General features: G+C 34.9%; 1 protein-coding gene across 5 annotated transcripts in view; it reads left to right on the top strand.

The window, feature by feature from the left end:
* bchs (WD repeat and FYVE domain containing 3 bchs) overlaps window positions 1-11,792 on the top strand; it is a 34,837-nt gene extending 23,045 nt beyond the window's left edge. For 4 of the 5 annotated variants that reach the window (XM_085203853.1, XM_085203850.1, XM_085203851.1 and 1 more), the window contains 18 exons: window positions 330-427; window positions 631-860; window positions 974-1,079; window positions 1,703-1,852; window positions 2,068-2,286; window positions 2,420-2,571; window positions 2,648-2,775; window positions 3,108-3,342; window positions 3,468-3,694; window positions 4,015-4,268; window positions 4,440-4,688; window positions 5,232-5,417; window positions 5,633-5,906; window positions 6,021-6,311; window positions 6,643-6,852; window positions 7,487-7,644; window positions 7,946-8,053; window positions 8,619-11,792. In XM_085203853.1, coding sequence (XP_085059979.1) covers window positions 330-427; window positions 631-860; window positions 974-1,079; window positions 1,703-1,852; window positions 2,068-2,286; window positions 2,420-2,571; window positions 2,648-2,775; window positions 3,108-3,342; window positions 3,468-3,694; window positions 4,015-4,268; window positions 4,440-4,688; window positions 5,232-5,417; window positions 5,633-5,906; window positions 6,021-6,311; window positions 6,643-6,852; window positions 7,487-7,644; window positions 7,946-8,053; window positions 8,619-8,780 — 3,437 coding nt within the window. In that variant the 3' untranslated portion in view covers window positions 8,781-11,792. The remainder of the gene's footprint in view (window positions 1-329; window positions 428-630; window positions 861-973; window positions 1,080-1,702; window positions 1,853-2,067; window positions 2,287-2,419; window positions 2,572-2,647; window positions 2,776-3,107; window positions 3,343-3,467; window positions 3,695-4,014; window positions 4,269-4,439; window positions 4,689-5,231; window positions 5,418-5,632; window positions 5,907-6,020; window positions 6,312-6,642; window positions 6,853-7,486; window positions 7,645-7,945; window positions 8,054-8,618) is intronic. The other variant, XM_085203852.1, reaches the window with a different exon arrangement.
* The last annotated feature ends 332 nt before the right edge of the window (window positions 11,793-12,124 follow it).

Genomic DNA, 12,124 nt, shown 5'->3' with positions numbered 1-12,124 from the left:
ATGAACCGCACTTAAACTTACAGTTTATATAAAGATTTTGTTTATAGCCAAATTATACATAATCTTAACATAAATTGTAGCGTATGCAGCCTGATGTATAAGCTACATCATCTAAATCCGTTCGCAAAGCAGTTTTGGCGTATAATTGGAACGTCTATCCTTAAAAACTTGCACACTTATAATATTACTTGTAGGATAGGGAAGGACTAGCAAAATGAGATTTTACTAGTAACGCGGCGTTCCGCTAACCAATACGCGACACGGACTATCTTAACACTAGGTTCAATGCTATACATAAGAAACTATACTCTAACTATACTCTGTTATAGCTAACGAAGATGGCCCAGATGCAGAAGATGAAGATGAACCACAACCACCACCACCTGATAACCAAACTCTTTTAAGATTATTGGAACACCACGAAAAGGTACATATTATATAATGTTTTGTTATAATATCCCATCATAAAGAAGGTTTAAAAATAATAACTCTGAAGGCAATACTTCAAAATATATTTAACTTATATTTTCACAAAGAAAATGCATTTTATCATAGTATTTTTTTTGTATATTAGTTTTTATATGAACCAAAACATATACAGTTTAACACATTTCTTTATATAACTCTTAGATAACTCACATGTTCCGCTGTGCAAGGATCCAAGGACTTGATACTACAGAAGGTCTTTTGCTATTCGGTCGTGAACATTGTTATGTAATAGATGGATTCACTTTACTGAAAAATAGAGAGATACGGGACTTAGATAGTTGTCCTGATGATTATGAACCTATACTACCCAGTCAAGGTATACAGAGAAGCAATCAGCGTCAGTGTTCAAAGTTTTTATATGAGGATATAAGGTATTTGGCTCAACATTACGTTACATTTATTTATTTTTTATATATTTTATATATATTAATTTAATATACATATAATTAGAAATTAAGTACTTACTAATGATTATTGATTCTAGGGAGGTTCATAAAAGAAGATATTTATTGCAACCAATAGCATTGGAAGTATTTTCAAGTGATGGAAGAAATTATTTGCTCGCTTTTCCTAGGAAAGTGCGAAACAAGGTATGGCTTATGTTTTTCATATAGTAAAAAAATTTTTTGTGCTATAGACTCACAGTATTATATCGGACTTTTCACAATCATCGTGGCGCAATTTTTGCCTTTAAATGCATCGTTGTGGATCCGATTGTAGGGAATAAATAAGATACATTTCCTCACTCTGGCAAAATAAAGTTAGAAAGGTAAATTTACACATTAAGGGAGGTGGATGGCATCGAATTAAAGTTATAATATATACATAAATAATCGTGGGATTATAATTATAATTTAACAATTTATGGGTTTATAATATGGGACGTCACACGGTTGAGGAGTTCGGAAATGTAAATGTAACTAGCTTTGACAACGACAACAGCGAGTTCAAAACATGAAAATTATTGTTATAGTTGTTACATACAAAATTTATAAATGTATATGTGTGAAGAATTTATGCAGATCATTTTAAGGTGCCACATCAAGCATGTATCGTATTTGTATCATGTTGATTCTTTAAAGCTTTTACATATTATTTACCTTATACTTTAATGTTGGCAATAACGATTATTATGGTAATAAAACAAGAAAAAATATACAAAAATAAGCAAATAAAAAGTGTAATATTAAATGTTTATCACGTTAACATAAAGGTGTACGTGCGGTTCACGGCGCTGGCCACGGGCATGGCAGACAGCGCGGCGGGCTCGGTAGCGGGGCAGCGGCGCGGCGTGGCCGTGGAGCAGCCCGCCGGCCTGCTCGCCACGCTCATCGGCGACACTTCCGTCACGCAGCGCTGGCTGGTGAGTGACACGTGACCTGTTTGTGTGGGTGTGTGTACGTGCGGCTCACGGCGCTGACCACGAGCATGGTCGACAGCGCGACGAGCGAATAAGCGAGTAGGATGTGAAAGCTCCTGTGTGGCAAACCCAATGGTTAAAATTATTTAATTATATCAAAATTCATTCATAATAAATATGTGGTAATCTAGTGTCTTTATTTTTGTTTTGTTGTACAGAGAGGAGAAATATCAAACTTCCAATACCTGATGCATCTAAACACTCTCGCCGGCCGCTCATACAACGATCTCATGCAATACCCAGTCTTCCCCTGGATTTTGGCTGATTACGATTCTTTAGAACTAGACCTGACACACCCTGCTACGTTCCGAGATTTGACAAAACCAATGGGAGCTCAAAGTTCAGACAGACTAGAACAATTTAGAAAAAGATACAAGGTATATTTTTCCTTGTATAAGTATATATGACAATATTTTACTATGCTATCTTTTTCTATGGGTTTTATAATTAATTACTATCATATATCTTTATCATCATTTCTATAGTATGAAATTACTTTTCTGTAATTAGGAATGGGACGATCCTCATGGTGAAACACCACCATATCACTATGGAACTCACTACTCTTCTGCTATGATTGTCTGCTCATATCTTGTTAGAATGGAACCATTTACGCAACATTTCTTAAGACTACAAGGTGGACATTTCGACCTCGCAGATAGGTATATAGATTATAAAATAACATTTTAATATCTAATAGTTTGATTCAAGCATAATATTCAATGACGTTTTTTCCAGAATGTTCCATTCTATCAAAGAAGCATGGAACTCGGCCTCACGTCACAATATGGCTGATGTGAAAGAACTCATTCCAGAATTCTTCTATTTACCTGAATTTCTGGAGAATTCTAATAACTTTGATCTAGGTTTGTACATTATAATGGGTCAAAAATGAATATAGTATGGTAATATTTGTATAATTTAAATTTATCAAATGAAAATTTTGTCTTCTATTGACTATCAATTACGTTATATATAATTAAATACGAAAGCTGCCGCTGTAAGCGCGAGGTTGTGGGCTTGATTCCCGGGGTATGAATTATTTTAATTTTTTACTCAAAACACAATGTCTCGAAAATGTCTAGACGATGCATGTCGAATAGAATATTTTAACACTGGACTCTTAACTCTCAACTTACACTGCCTACCCCTGTCATATGCAAGTACAACGTAAAATAAACTAAAAACAATTGTACAGGTTGCAAGCAGTCCGGAGTAGCGCTCGGCGACGTAGTATTACCGCCGTGGGCTAAGGACGATCCTCGCGAATTCATCCGCATGCATCGCGCCGCTCTAGAATCTGACTACGTCTCTCATCGTCTACATCACTGGATAGATCTTGTCTTTGGATACAAGCAGCAGGGGCAAGTTGCAGTAGAAGCTTGTAATGTCTTCCACCATCTCTTTTACGAAGGCAATGTTGATATATATAAGTAAGTGTGAACTATTTTATTGAACTAGTTATAATTCATAAAAATTGTGCTCTTAATTCTATTTAACCGAAGATTACGATTATATAATTATCTATATATTTATTAATAACGTTTTATTTTTTTAGCATTGATGATCCGTTAAAGAAAAATGCAACAATAGGATTTATAAATAACTTCGGTCAGATACCAAAGCAATTGTTTAAAAAGGCACATCCGAGTAAAAAAATGTCGCAGCGAAGCTCGACTATTTTAGATCCTAATAATATAATACCTTCCCAAGGTATCACCCCACCTGAAAAACTATTCTTTCATAATTTAGAAAATTTGAGGCCATCTTTACAACCAGTTAAAGGTAAAGTAATTTAAACTTTTGTAAATATTAATGAATTGATTTAATTTTATTCAGTTCATTTAGAGACTTAATCTTCACCTTACCTTTATTTCAAGTACAATTAAAAAATCATCTAAATAGAAAAGAAAAAGGCCATTGTGTTACCGCTTCTTGCAATAGACGCTGCTGTCGCATTCCTACACGTGGAAATTATTTTTTTTATAACCTCGCTTCTGTTAAGAAGCTAAGTTCCTAACTTTAGGTTCCTTATGTCGACACCGTGTGAAACAAAATAAAATGACGATACAAATCCATAAACTAAGCTATGCTTTTGTTTTTAGAAGTAAAAGGGCCGGTGGGACAAATTCTCTACACGGATAAAGCAATACTTGCAGTAGAACAAAACAAGGTGTTAATGCCCCCCGCGTATAACAAGTACGTGGCGTGGGGCTTCGCGGACCACTCGCTGCGTATCGGCAACTACGACAATGACAAAACAGTGTTCGTCTGCGAGAGTGTAGCGCAGGCGTGCGGCGAGATCGTCGCGTGCGTCTGTCTCAATGATAAGACTCTTGTCACCGCTGGTACTAGTACTGTAAGTTGTTGGTGTATTTTACTTTTTTTTGAAATTATTTAATAATGAGGAACTTGGATATTTAGCTATGTAATAGTATTTTTTTGATTTAAATATCGATAGATATATCTCTATGACCGCTCTCTACAACTGAGCATTATGCTTAGTTTACGTTGTGTGTATCTCGTCCAGGTGGTGACGGTGTGGCAGTACTGGGCGCGGCGGCGGAGGCTGGCGGTGAAGACGTGCCTGTACGGGCACGAGGAGGCGGTGACGTGCGTGGCCGCCAGCGCCGCCTACAACCTGGCGGTGAGCGGCAGCCGCGACGGGCAGGTCATCGTGTGGGACGTGGAGCGCGGCGCCCTCGTGCGCCAGCTGACGGCGTCCCGGTGCGCCGCCCCGCCGCCGCCCGTCTCCGCGCTCGCCATCGACGACCTCACTGTGAGTCACTGACTGCACCATCTACCACCTAATTACGTTTTCAGCGCATTCAAGGATCTAATTAAATATTAAGACAAAATTGTAATCAAAATTTTTACAAAATTTTACCAAATCTGTCAAATCGTGACGTAGTACTACTCGATAGAGTAGTAGAAGTAACGTGACAAACAGAATATACAAGAATTATGTATTTAAAATTAACTATAGCTAATGAGATTTTTAATTGTTTAATAATAATTTTGTTTCACACATATTTATCAGATACGCATGTTGCGTACGTAAATGTTGTATAAAAATGTTTCTTAGGTATACAAATACATGTACCCAGTTAATTATTCTCAAAAAACGGCCGTCTAGGATTATAGGTTGGGTTCTCAGATGAGGATAGAGTAAATTACAAATATTTCCGCGTTCCTACGAGAAGACAAAAAACGGCTTTGAATTCCACCACCCAATAGTTGTACAGAAAGTATAATGCAAAATTTTCATATTTAATCAAACACAGGCGTGACGTGGCTAATAAATGTTAAAAACAATGTCCAGGGTGACATCGCAACATGCAGCGGCAGCTGGCTTCACGTGTGGTCCATCAACGGTGCGGCGCTGGGCGGTGTAGACACAGGCGGCGGTGAGCGCGCGCCGCAGGTGCTGTGCGTGGCCTTCAGCCAGGTGCGCGAGTGGGACCCGCTCAACGTCGTCATTACGGGCTCCACGGACGGCGTGGTCAGGGTAAGCGGCATAAGAGACCATCTATTAATTATGTGATACATATATTTTTTTTAATTATTGTGGTGTATTTTTTGATGACCCTTCTAGTTCGACCCCTTGATCGAAGGATTATTTTATTTTAAAATAAGAACTGAAATAACATTTAAATAAACAAATTGATAAATTATAAGATATAATAATAATATATATTGAACTTATTGTCATATCATTTATAGATGTGGTCGATCGACTACATAGAAAAGACAGTTGAAAATGAAGCAAAAAGCTTGGAAGTAGACAGTGAGGATCAAGCTCCAAGTTCAATAGATGTAGAAAATATAAATGAAAAATCACTACCAACACAAGATAGTGAAGAAATAAAATCTGAAAATGACATACAATCAGAAGATCAAGTTAAGACTGAGGACATAGAGCCACACGAAAGAGAGGCAGCTATTAAACGGGTTGAAGAACTGGTGAAGCAGATGAGTCTATCACAAGACAATGGAGGTAACTATTTGTTTTTATTTAAATGCTAACATTATATTCTCTCTATCCTATACTGCTATATGGAATAAAGTGAATCAAAATAACAATACATTTATAAATATATTTACTTAACAGGAAGTCTAACAAAGTCCGCATCAGAAAGTTCACTGTCGGATGCAGGAGAAACGACCAGCGCTAAAGAAACAGCACGGAGACACGACGAGAAGGACACGTGCAGTGATGCCGACGAACACTACGAGCGGAAAGAAGAAGTAGACTCTTGCGAAGAAACTAAAGAGGAGGAGTATGATAATGAGAAAGATTTGGAAGACGAAAAGGACAATATAACTCATAGGAGCAAGTTGCAGAAGCAAGGCAATGTCGTTCTACGACGTAAATCCAAAACTAATCCGTTATATCGTAAAAGTAAGTTTTATTACAATTTTTGTTAAGTACTTCAGTGATTTATTTAAATATCTCAATCTATATAAATTTTATGTCAAAAATGTTTCACAAGTTTCTCGTTAATTTACCTTAATAACATGTCTTTGTAGTGAGATAACAAGAAACACCAGATGGTAAATAAAATAACAGGGTAGGCAAAAGGTTAGTGTTAAGATGAGCTGCAGAACTTAGTGCCGCGTGGAAATGTCCCCAAGTGAGAATCGAACCCACAATTATTGCGTTTACAGTAAGAGACTGCGCCATGACTACCTCAGTTTAAAATATTTTGTTATTGATGGTTTCAAAAAAATAGGCGGTGGAAGCATGGGCGACTCCAGCGAGCCTAGTTCCGTAGAAATGGCACAGTCGGTGGACGTACAAGATGGCGGCATTCGTCCCAGCAAATCCGACACCAGCTTAACGGAGTCCTTCGTTGTGCTGTCGGCGCCCGCTTCCCCCGCACCCCCTACCACGCCCACGCCTGCTGCATCGCGGGGTGTTATTAAGGAAACGTCTTATCCTGGTATTTATTATGATGTATTCAAATACAGTTCGGCGCATTGTCTGCTGTAAACGCGACAGTTGTGGTTTCGATTCCCACTCGAAAAAATCTTTTTTTTAACTTGGTAACAAGTCAAAATGTGGTGCAGCGTGAGTTCCGCCACTTAGTACGCGTTGTATGGTAATATATATATAATGGAGTTCTCTGCATACCCTGCTATATGCGCGATACAGTAGGAAGCTGAAAAACATTAATTATTAATATGGAGTAATATAATTTATATTTATCATAGGAAAATATAAGGGGTTTCTCTGTATTTTGCGTATAAAGTGCATTTTTAAATTTAATCTAAATACAGACTGATATTCGTTTTATCAATATAATAATAATAATCATAAACAGTTTCACGCTCATAACAGGGTAGGCAGAGGGAACCTCATGTTAAGAGCCTCCGTTCCCCACTTTCTGTCGAATTTCTCGAGGCATCGTATTGGCGTTGAGTGGCGTGGCGCGGGCCTTATTACCAGAACGAAGAAATTAAAATATCGATTCCATAACTGTCGCGTTTGCTATCGCACCCTTGTGGACCTGCGCCACGACGGCCTTAAATTAATATCATTTTGAGATAATGAAGTTAATGTTGATGCGTGGACAGACACGGGCGCGACGTGGGTGCGGCGGCTGGTGCTGCGCGGCAAGCTAACCATGCACACGGCGTACGAGCGGCGCGACAACGCGTGCCCCGCCTCCGTCACGGCCGTGGCGGCCGCGCGCACCGGCCGCGGCCTTGCCGTGGGGGACGCCAGGGGACGGGTATTTATACTTTTTTTTTTGCTCTAGTGTTTTTTTTTCTTTTTCTAACCTTACCAAGCTAAGCAATATATAAAACTTGTCAAAAAATTAACACATATATTTTACCATTTTTCACTGAACTATTATTATTAGACATTTTTTTTATTTATATTATTTTTATATAATTTTTTAATAAAAATATGAATATTAAGTGTTATTCTTATTGGTCTCTTTTTAAATGAAAAAAGTAGAAGTAGCTTTTAACTTTTTAGTATGAAGTAGCCTTTAACAGAAGTAAACCCGTTTGATTTAAATGTTGTAGATATTCCGATGGTCCGCACCGGACATGACGAGTGCAGCCGGCGCCAAGGGGGGACCGGCCGACCACTGGATACGGGATGATACTGCGCCCTATTGTACACAGTGTCAGGTAGTTAATTTATTTACACCATATCCCACATGCAGCAGGATAACCTAATGTTCAAAAATTGGACCGTAAGTGGAGAACCATTCCGTTCTCCACTTACGGTCCAATTTTTGAGTTATTGCACGTGGAGCAAAAACGTACTAATATAATATTTAAAATCTATGAATCATATACTTTTTACTTGTACATTTAATAGCTTTATTTTAAATGTGAATTATATTGCAACTTCTTGTTTTTGCCGAAAACAGACTAAGCAAAACACCTAGTATCAAGGTATCTCCTTTCTATCCGAATTCAAGAAAGGAAGTAACTTACCACAGAACATTAAATTTTGTTATAAGAGCATATAATAATTTAAATATAATTCACGCGAGTAAGTACCGAACCCACAAGTCTCGCAATAACTGCTAAATGGTTTCCCGCTGCGCCACTGTAACACAATATTTGAATTGAATATCGGTGGCTTAATTAGTTAAATAATTATATTTTTGAAATCTGATCTAAGTTACCATTAAGATCATCAGTCAGTCAGTCAGTCAGTCAGGTCAGTCACGTAAGTCGGTCCCAGGTGCGGTTCACGGCGTTGGAGCGGCGCCACCACTGCCGCGAGTGTGGCGCAGTGTTCTGCGGGCGGTGCTCGCGCTACGAGGCGCCCGTGCGCCGCCTGCGCGCGCTTCGCCCCGTGCGCGTGTGCCGCCGTTGCCACGACCAAATACACGCCAACGAGTAACCGATCAATCAACATCTCATATAAACATCCATTTACTGTTCATATATCTTATTTTTCTTAATTTTTATCTAAAATGAGGTGTAAAATTGCAAAATATGTGACACTAAACTTGGTAATTAATCAATATTATCAAATCAATTTTTCTATGTATGGCAAAATAAGTAAGTACTACATAAATTTGTAGCATTGTTTTGAAAATTTGTTTTTCACAATATCTATACAATAAACTACTATTATCACACACACTATTACTGACCATATGTAATAACAGCGATTCAAATGTAATACTACTGTTATTTTTACAAATATAAGAAGTATGTATTGCTTAGGTAGCCTCTATGAACTAATAAGCTTGTTTGAATCATAGACTAAGTGCTACAATCCTAATATCGACGTAAAAAGCTAAAACAAAAATTAAAAATATAATATAACTATTCATATATAGTATTTCATCTGCTGCTTCTGTCATATATTTATACTTGCATATGTTTAATATACTTTTACTTGCATTGTTTCGCATTATATACATGTATTTTGTTTCCTGTTTACAATGTTTATATTATTTTTTTATCAAATGCCTTTTGTTTTTGATAAATACTGTTATAACGTTATTCTTCTATAGAAAATATATTTTGATATTTCAAATAATCATTACAAATTTATTAAAATCATCGATTTTGTATTAATATTTATAAAAAAAATTAAGTATTACAAATTTAGGCCTTTTAAAGTCACCTAATTTTATATAATTTCTACATTTCTAAAATTTCATATTTCACAATAACTCATAAATAAACGATATGTACAAATTAATAACATTTAACATTCTGTTGCCTATTTCTGAAATCTATAATGCTTGTAAATAGTCAATATTATTATATTGTGTGTATGTTTTAAATTTACTTGTCTTTTTATATGTGTATAGTCGACAATATTGAATGAATAATTGCCTTTTTAAGCAATCACTTTAAACCAGGGATGTTATGGAGCTCTAAACTTAGCCGTAATCGAATCCGACATAGTGTCAGATAATTTTAGATATGGGTGGATTGTAAATAAGATTTGTATTGATCAAAAGTTTGTAGGTTTTTATTGAATTAATAAAAAAACCTCTAATAACTTCATTGTCAATAACTGATTCTTTAAAAATAAGACTTAATAAGATAATATCTGAGAGGCACCTGAAATAAAAATAAATTATAAATTAGTGGCCCATATATATTTATTAGAAAACTTATCATTATTGTGCTTAAAAATGTAATATCCGTAACCGAAACTGATATAATTCTTATTTATTATTATATTCTTACTATATCCACATCCAAATCCAAAACACTAGAGACATCCATAGCATCTCTGCATGAAGCAATCACCTATTGAATATGAATATATTATGATAATGTACTGGCATCTACAAATGAGCTATATTTTTAATAATAATCACCAAAGTTAGATGTTACTTCAAGTGGCATTATGGTTTATATAAATTACCATTATTGATATCTATCTGTGTATTCTTTTATGGCTTACTTCTATATTATATACTGCAAAAGATAGGTAAGGTTGCTGGCATATACATGTAGATTGCAATATATAACTTATTTTACAGGATGACAAAATATAGGTATATGTCTAATTTAAATTATTTGTTTAGTATTGTTTGTTTGCCTTTTTTTTAAAATTAAGACTTAAGTTAGTATTAAGCTCTTAGCAAAAAAGTCGTACAAACACGTTGGCAGCCTGTTATTAAATTTTAAACTCTATAAAGATTAATATATGAAAAGAATTGATGATAAGGAAGTCTTGTATATTAATTATTTGAAATTGGATGTTATGATTTTATGAAATGTCAGTATTAATAAATGTAAGACCTGTAATAGTTAATTATACTTTAGATTTTAATTTCGAAACTTATAATATGAAATATATCTCTGTGGCGAAAATTATTTATATTCAATACATATTATATTGACGTCTAAATTTGCTATTAAAAAAAATGTGATATTTTTTTTGTTTTTAAGGTTTTTTTAATATAATGAATTATAATATAGTTTATTTTTATGCCAAATTTATGATATTTTATTGGAAATTACAGAATTAATTCTTATCATTAACATAGTGCTAGTCATGATTGCGTGTTCCATTCACAAGCCAAGGAAAGTGAAAGAAATATATATATTTTTCATATTAATAATACCTGTTATTAATATGCATATTGTGTGTCACGCTAATTATATAAATGTAAATTTTGTTTATTTAAGATATTTTGTCCTATAATTGAACTAATTTGGTAGAATGTCGCATTTAAGTGTATTATTTATTTTTAAGTGAAGTTTTTGTGAGAAGATTTTTGTTGCATTTTATCACAATCATTCCTCCCTCACCCCAAATAAAATATAAATTATATATAAAAAACTATTCAGTACTGTTTTATACGTTGAAAATATTGTATAGTAAAATATTTTGGTTTTAAGTTTCTTTTCCAACCTGAGAAATAACGTGTCAAAAAAATGTCACGCCAATAACTAGATCACTTTGTGAATTTGTCTATTAGCGCTCTTGCTTGCTATCTGTGTTTATGTAAAAATAATAGATTTATATGTTCTTGATATTCATAATATACTAGTCTCTGCAAGCTATTTTAAGGCGAAATATATTTAAAATGTAGCAGTATAAATCAATGTATTATATATATAATTAGTTTTATATATTTGTAAATTTTTAGTAAAAACTTAGTTCATCTAAGACAAGTCTAAACGAGATATACTAGCGTTTCTTGTAAACTGGCAAGCTGTAGTGCAAGTGATTCCCGTTAAGTATTAAAGCTGTCATCTATTTATGTATATGTATTATTGTAATTATAAGTGAAACTCTCAAATCACTACTATATAACTTATTGTATAGGTAAATAATACAGACAATAGTTATGTTGTTTAGGTAGTACGTAGACACTGAAGTTTATGCCGTTGATATATTCGTGTATAAATTAAAAAGCGGTACAGCAAATCATAATGTATCTTTTATTTTATATCCTATAAAGTAGAATTTATCCTGCGTTAATGAACGATGAACTTGTTTGTAATACGTTAAGTTACTGACAGGTTAACCATGACCTGTTAGTCTAAAGGTTTCACAAATCACGATTACAATATTATATTATTAGAGGATATCTTATAAGATGTCGATGTTTGTTTTATTATTTTTAGTTGTGCGCTGTATCTCTGTACATAGCAGGATAGGCAGAGGGAACCTGGGCACTTCCATTTCTCACTTTCCGCCGAATTGACTAAAGATTTCGGCACGAATTCGATTCCAAGTGTGGATTGCATTGGTTTGCCTAGGTT

Source organism: Heliconius melpomene, chromosome 19 (assembly GCF_056956725.1).
Source record: "Heliconius melpomene rosina isolate 202511_hmr_F chromosome 19, ASM5695672v1, whole genome shotgun sequence".
Lineage (NCBI taxonomy): Eukaryota > Metazoa > Arthropoda > Insecta > Lepidoptera > Nymphalidae > Heliconius > Heliconius melpomene.
This window is presented reverse-complemented; position numbering and strand designations above follow the sequence as displayed.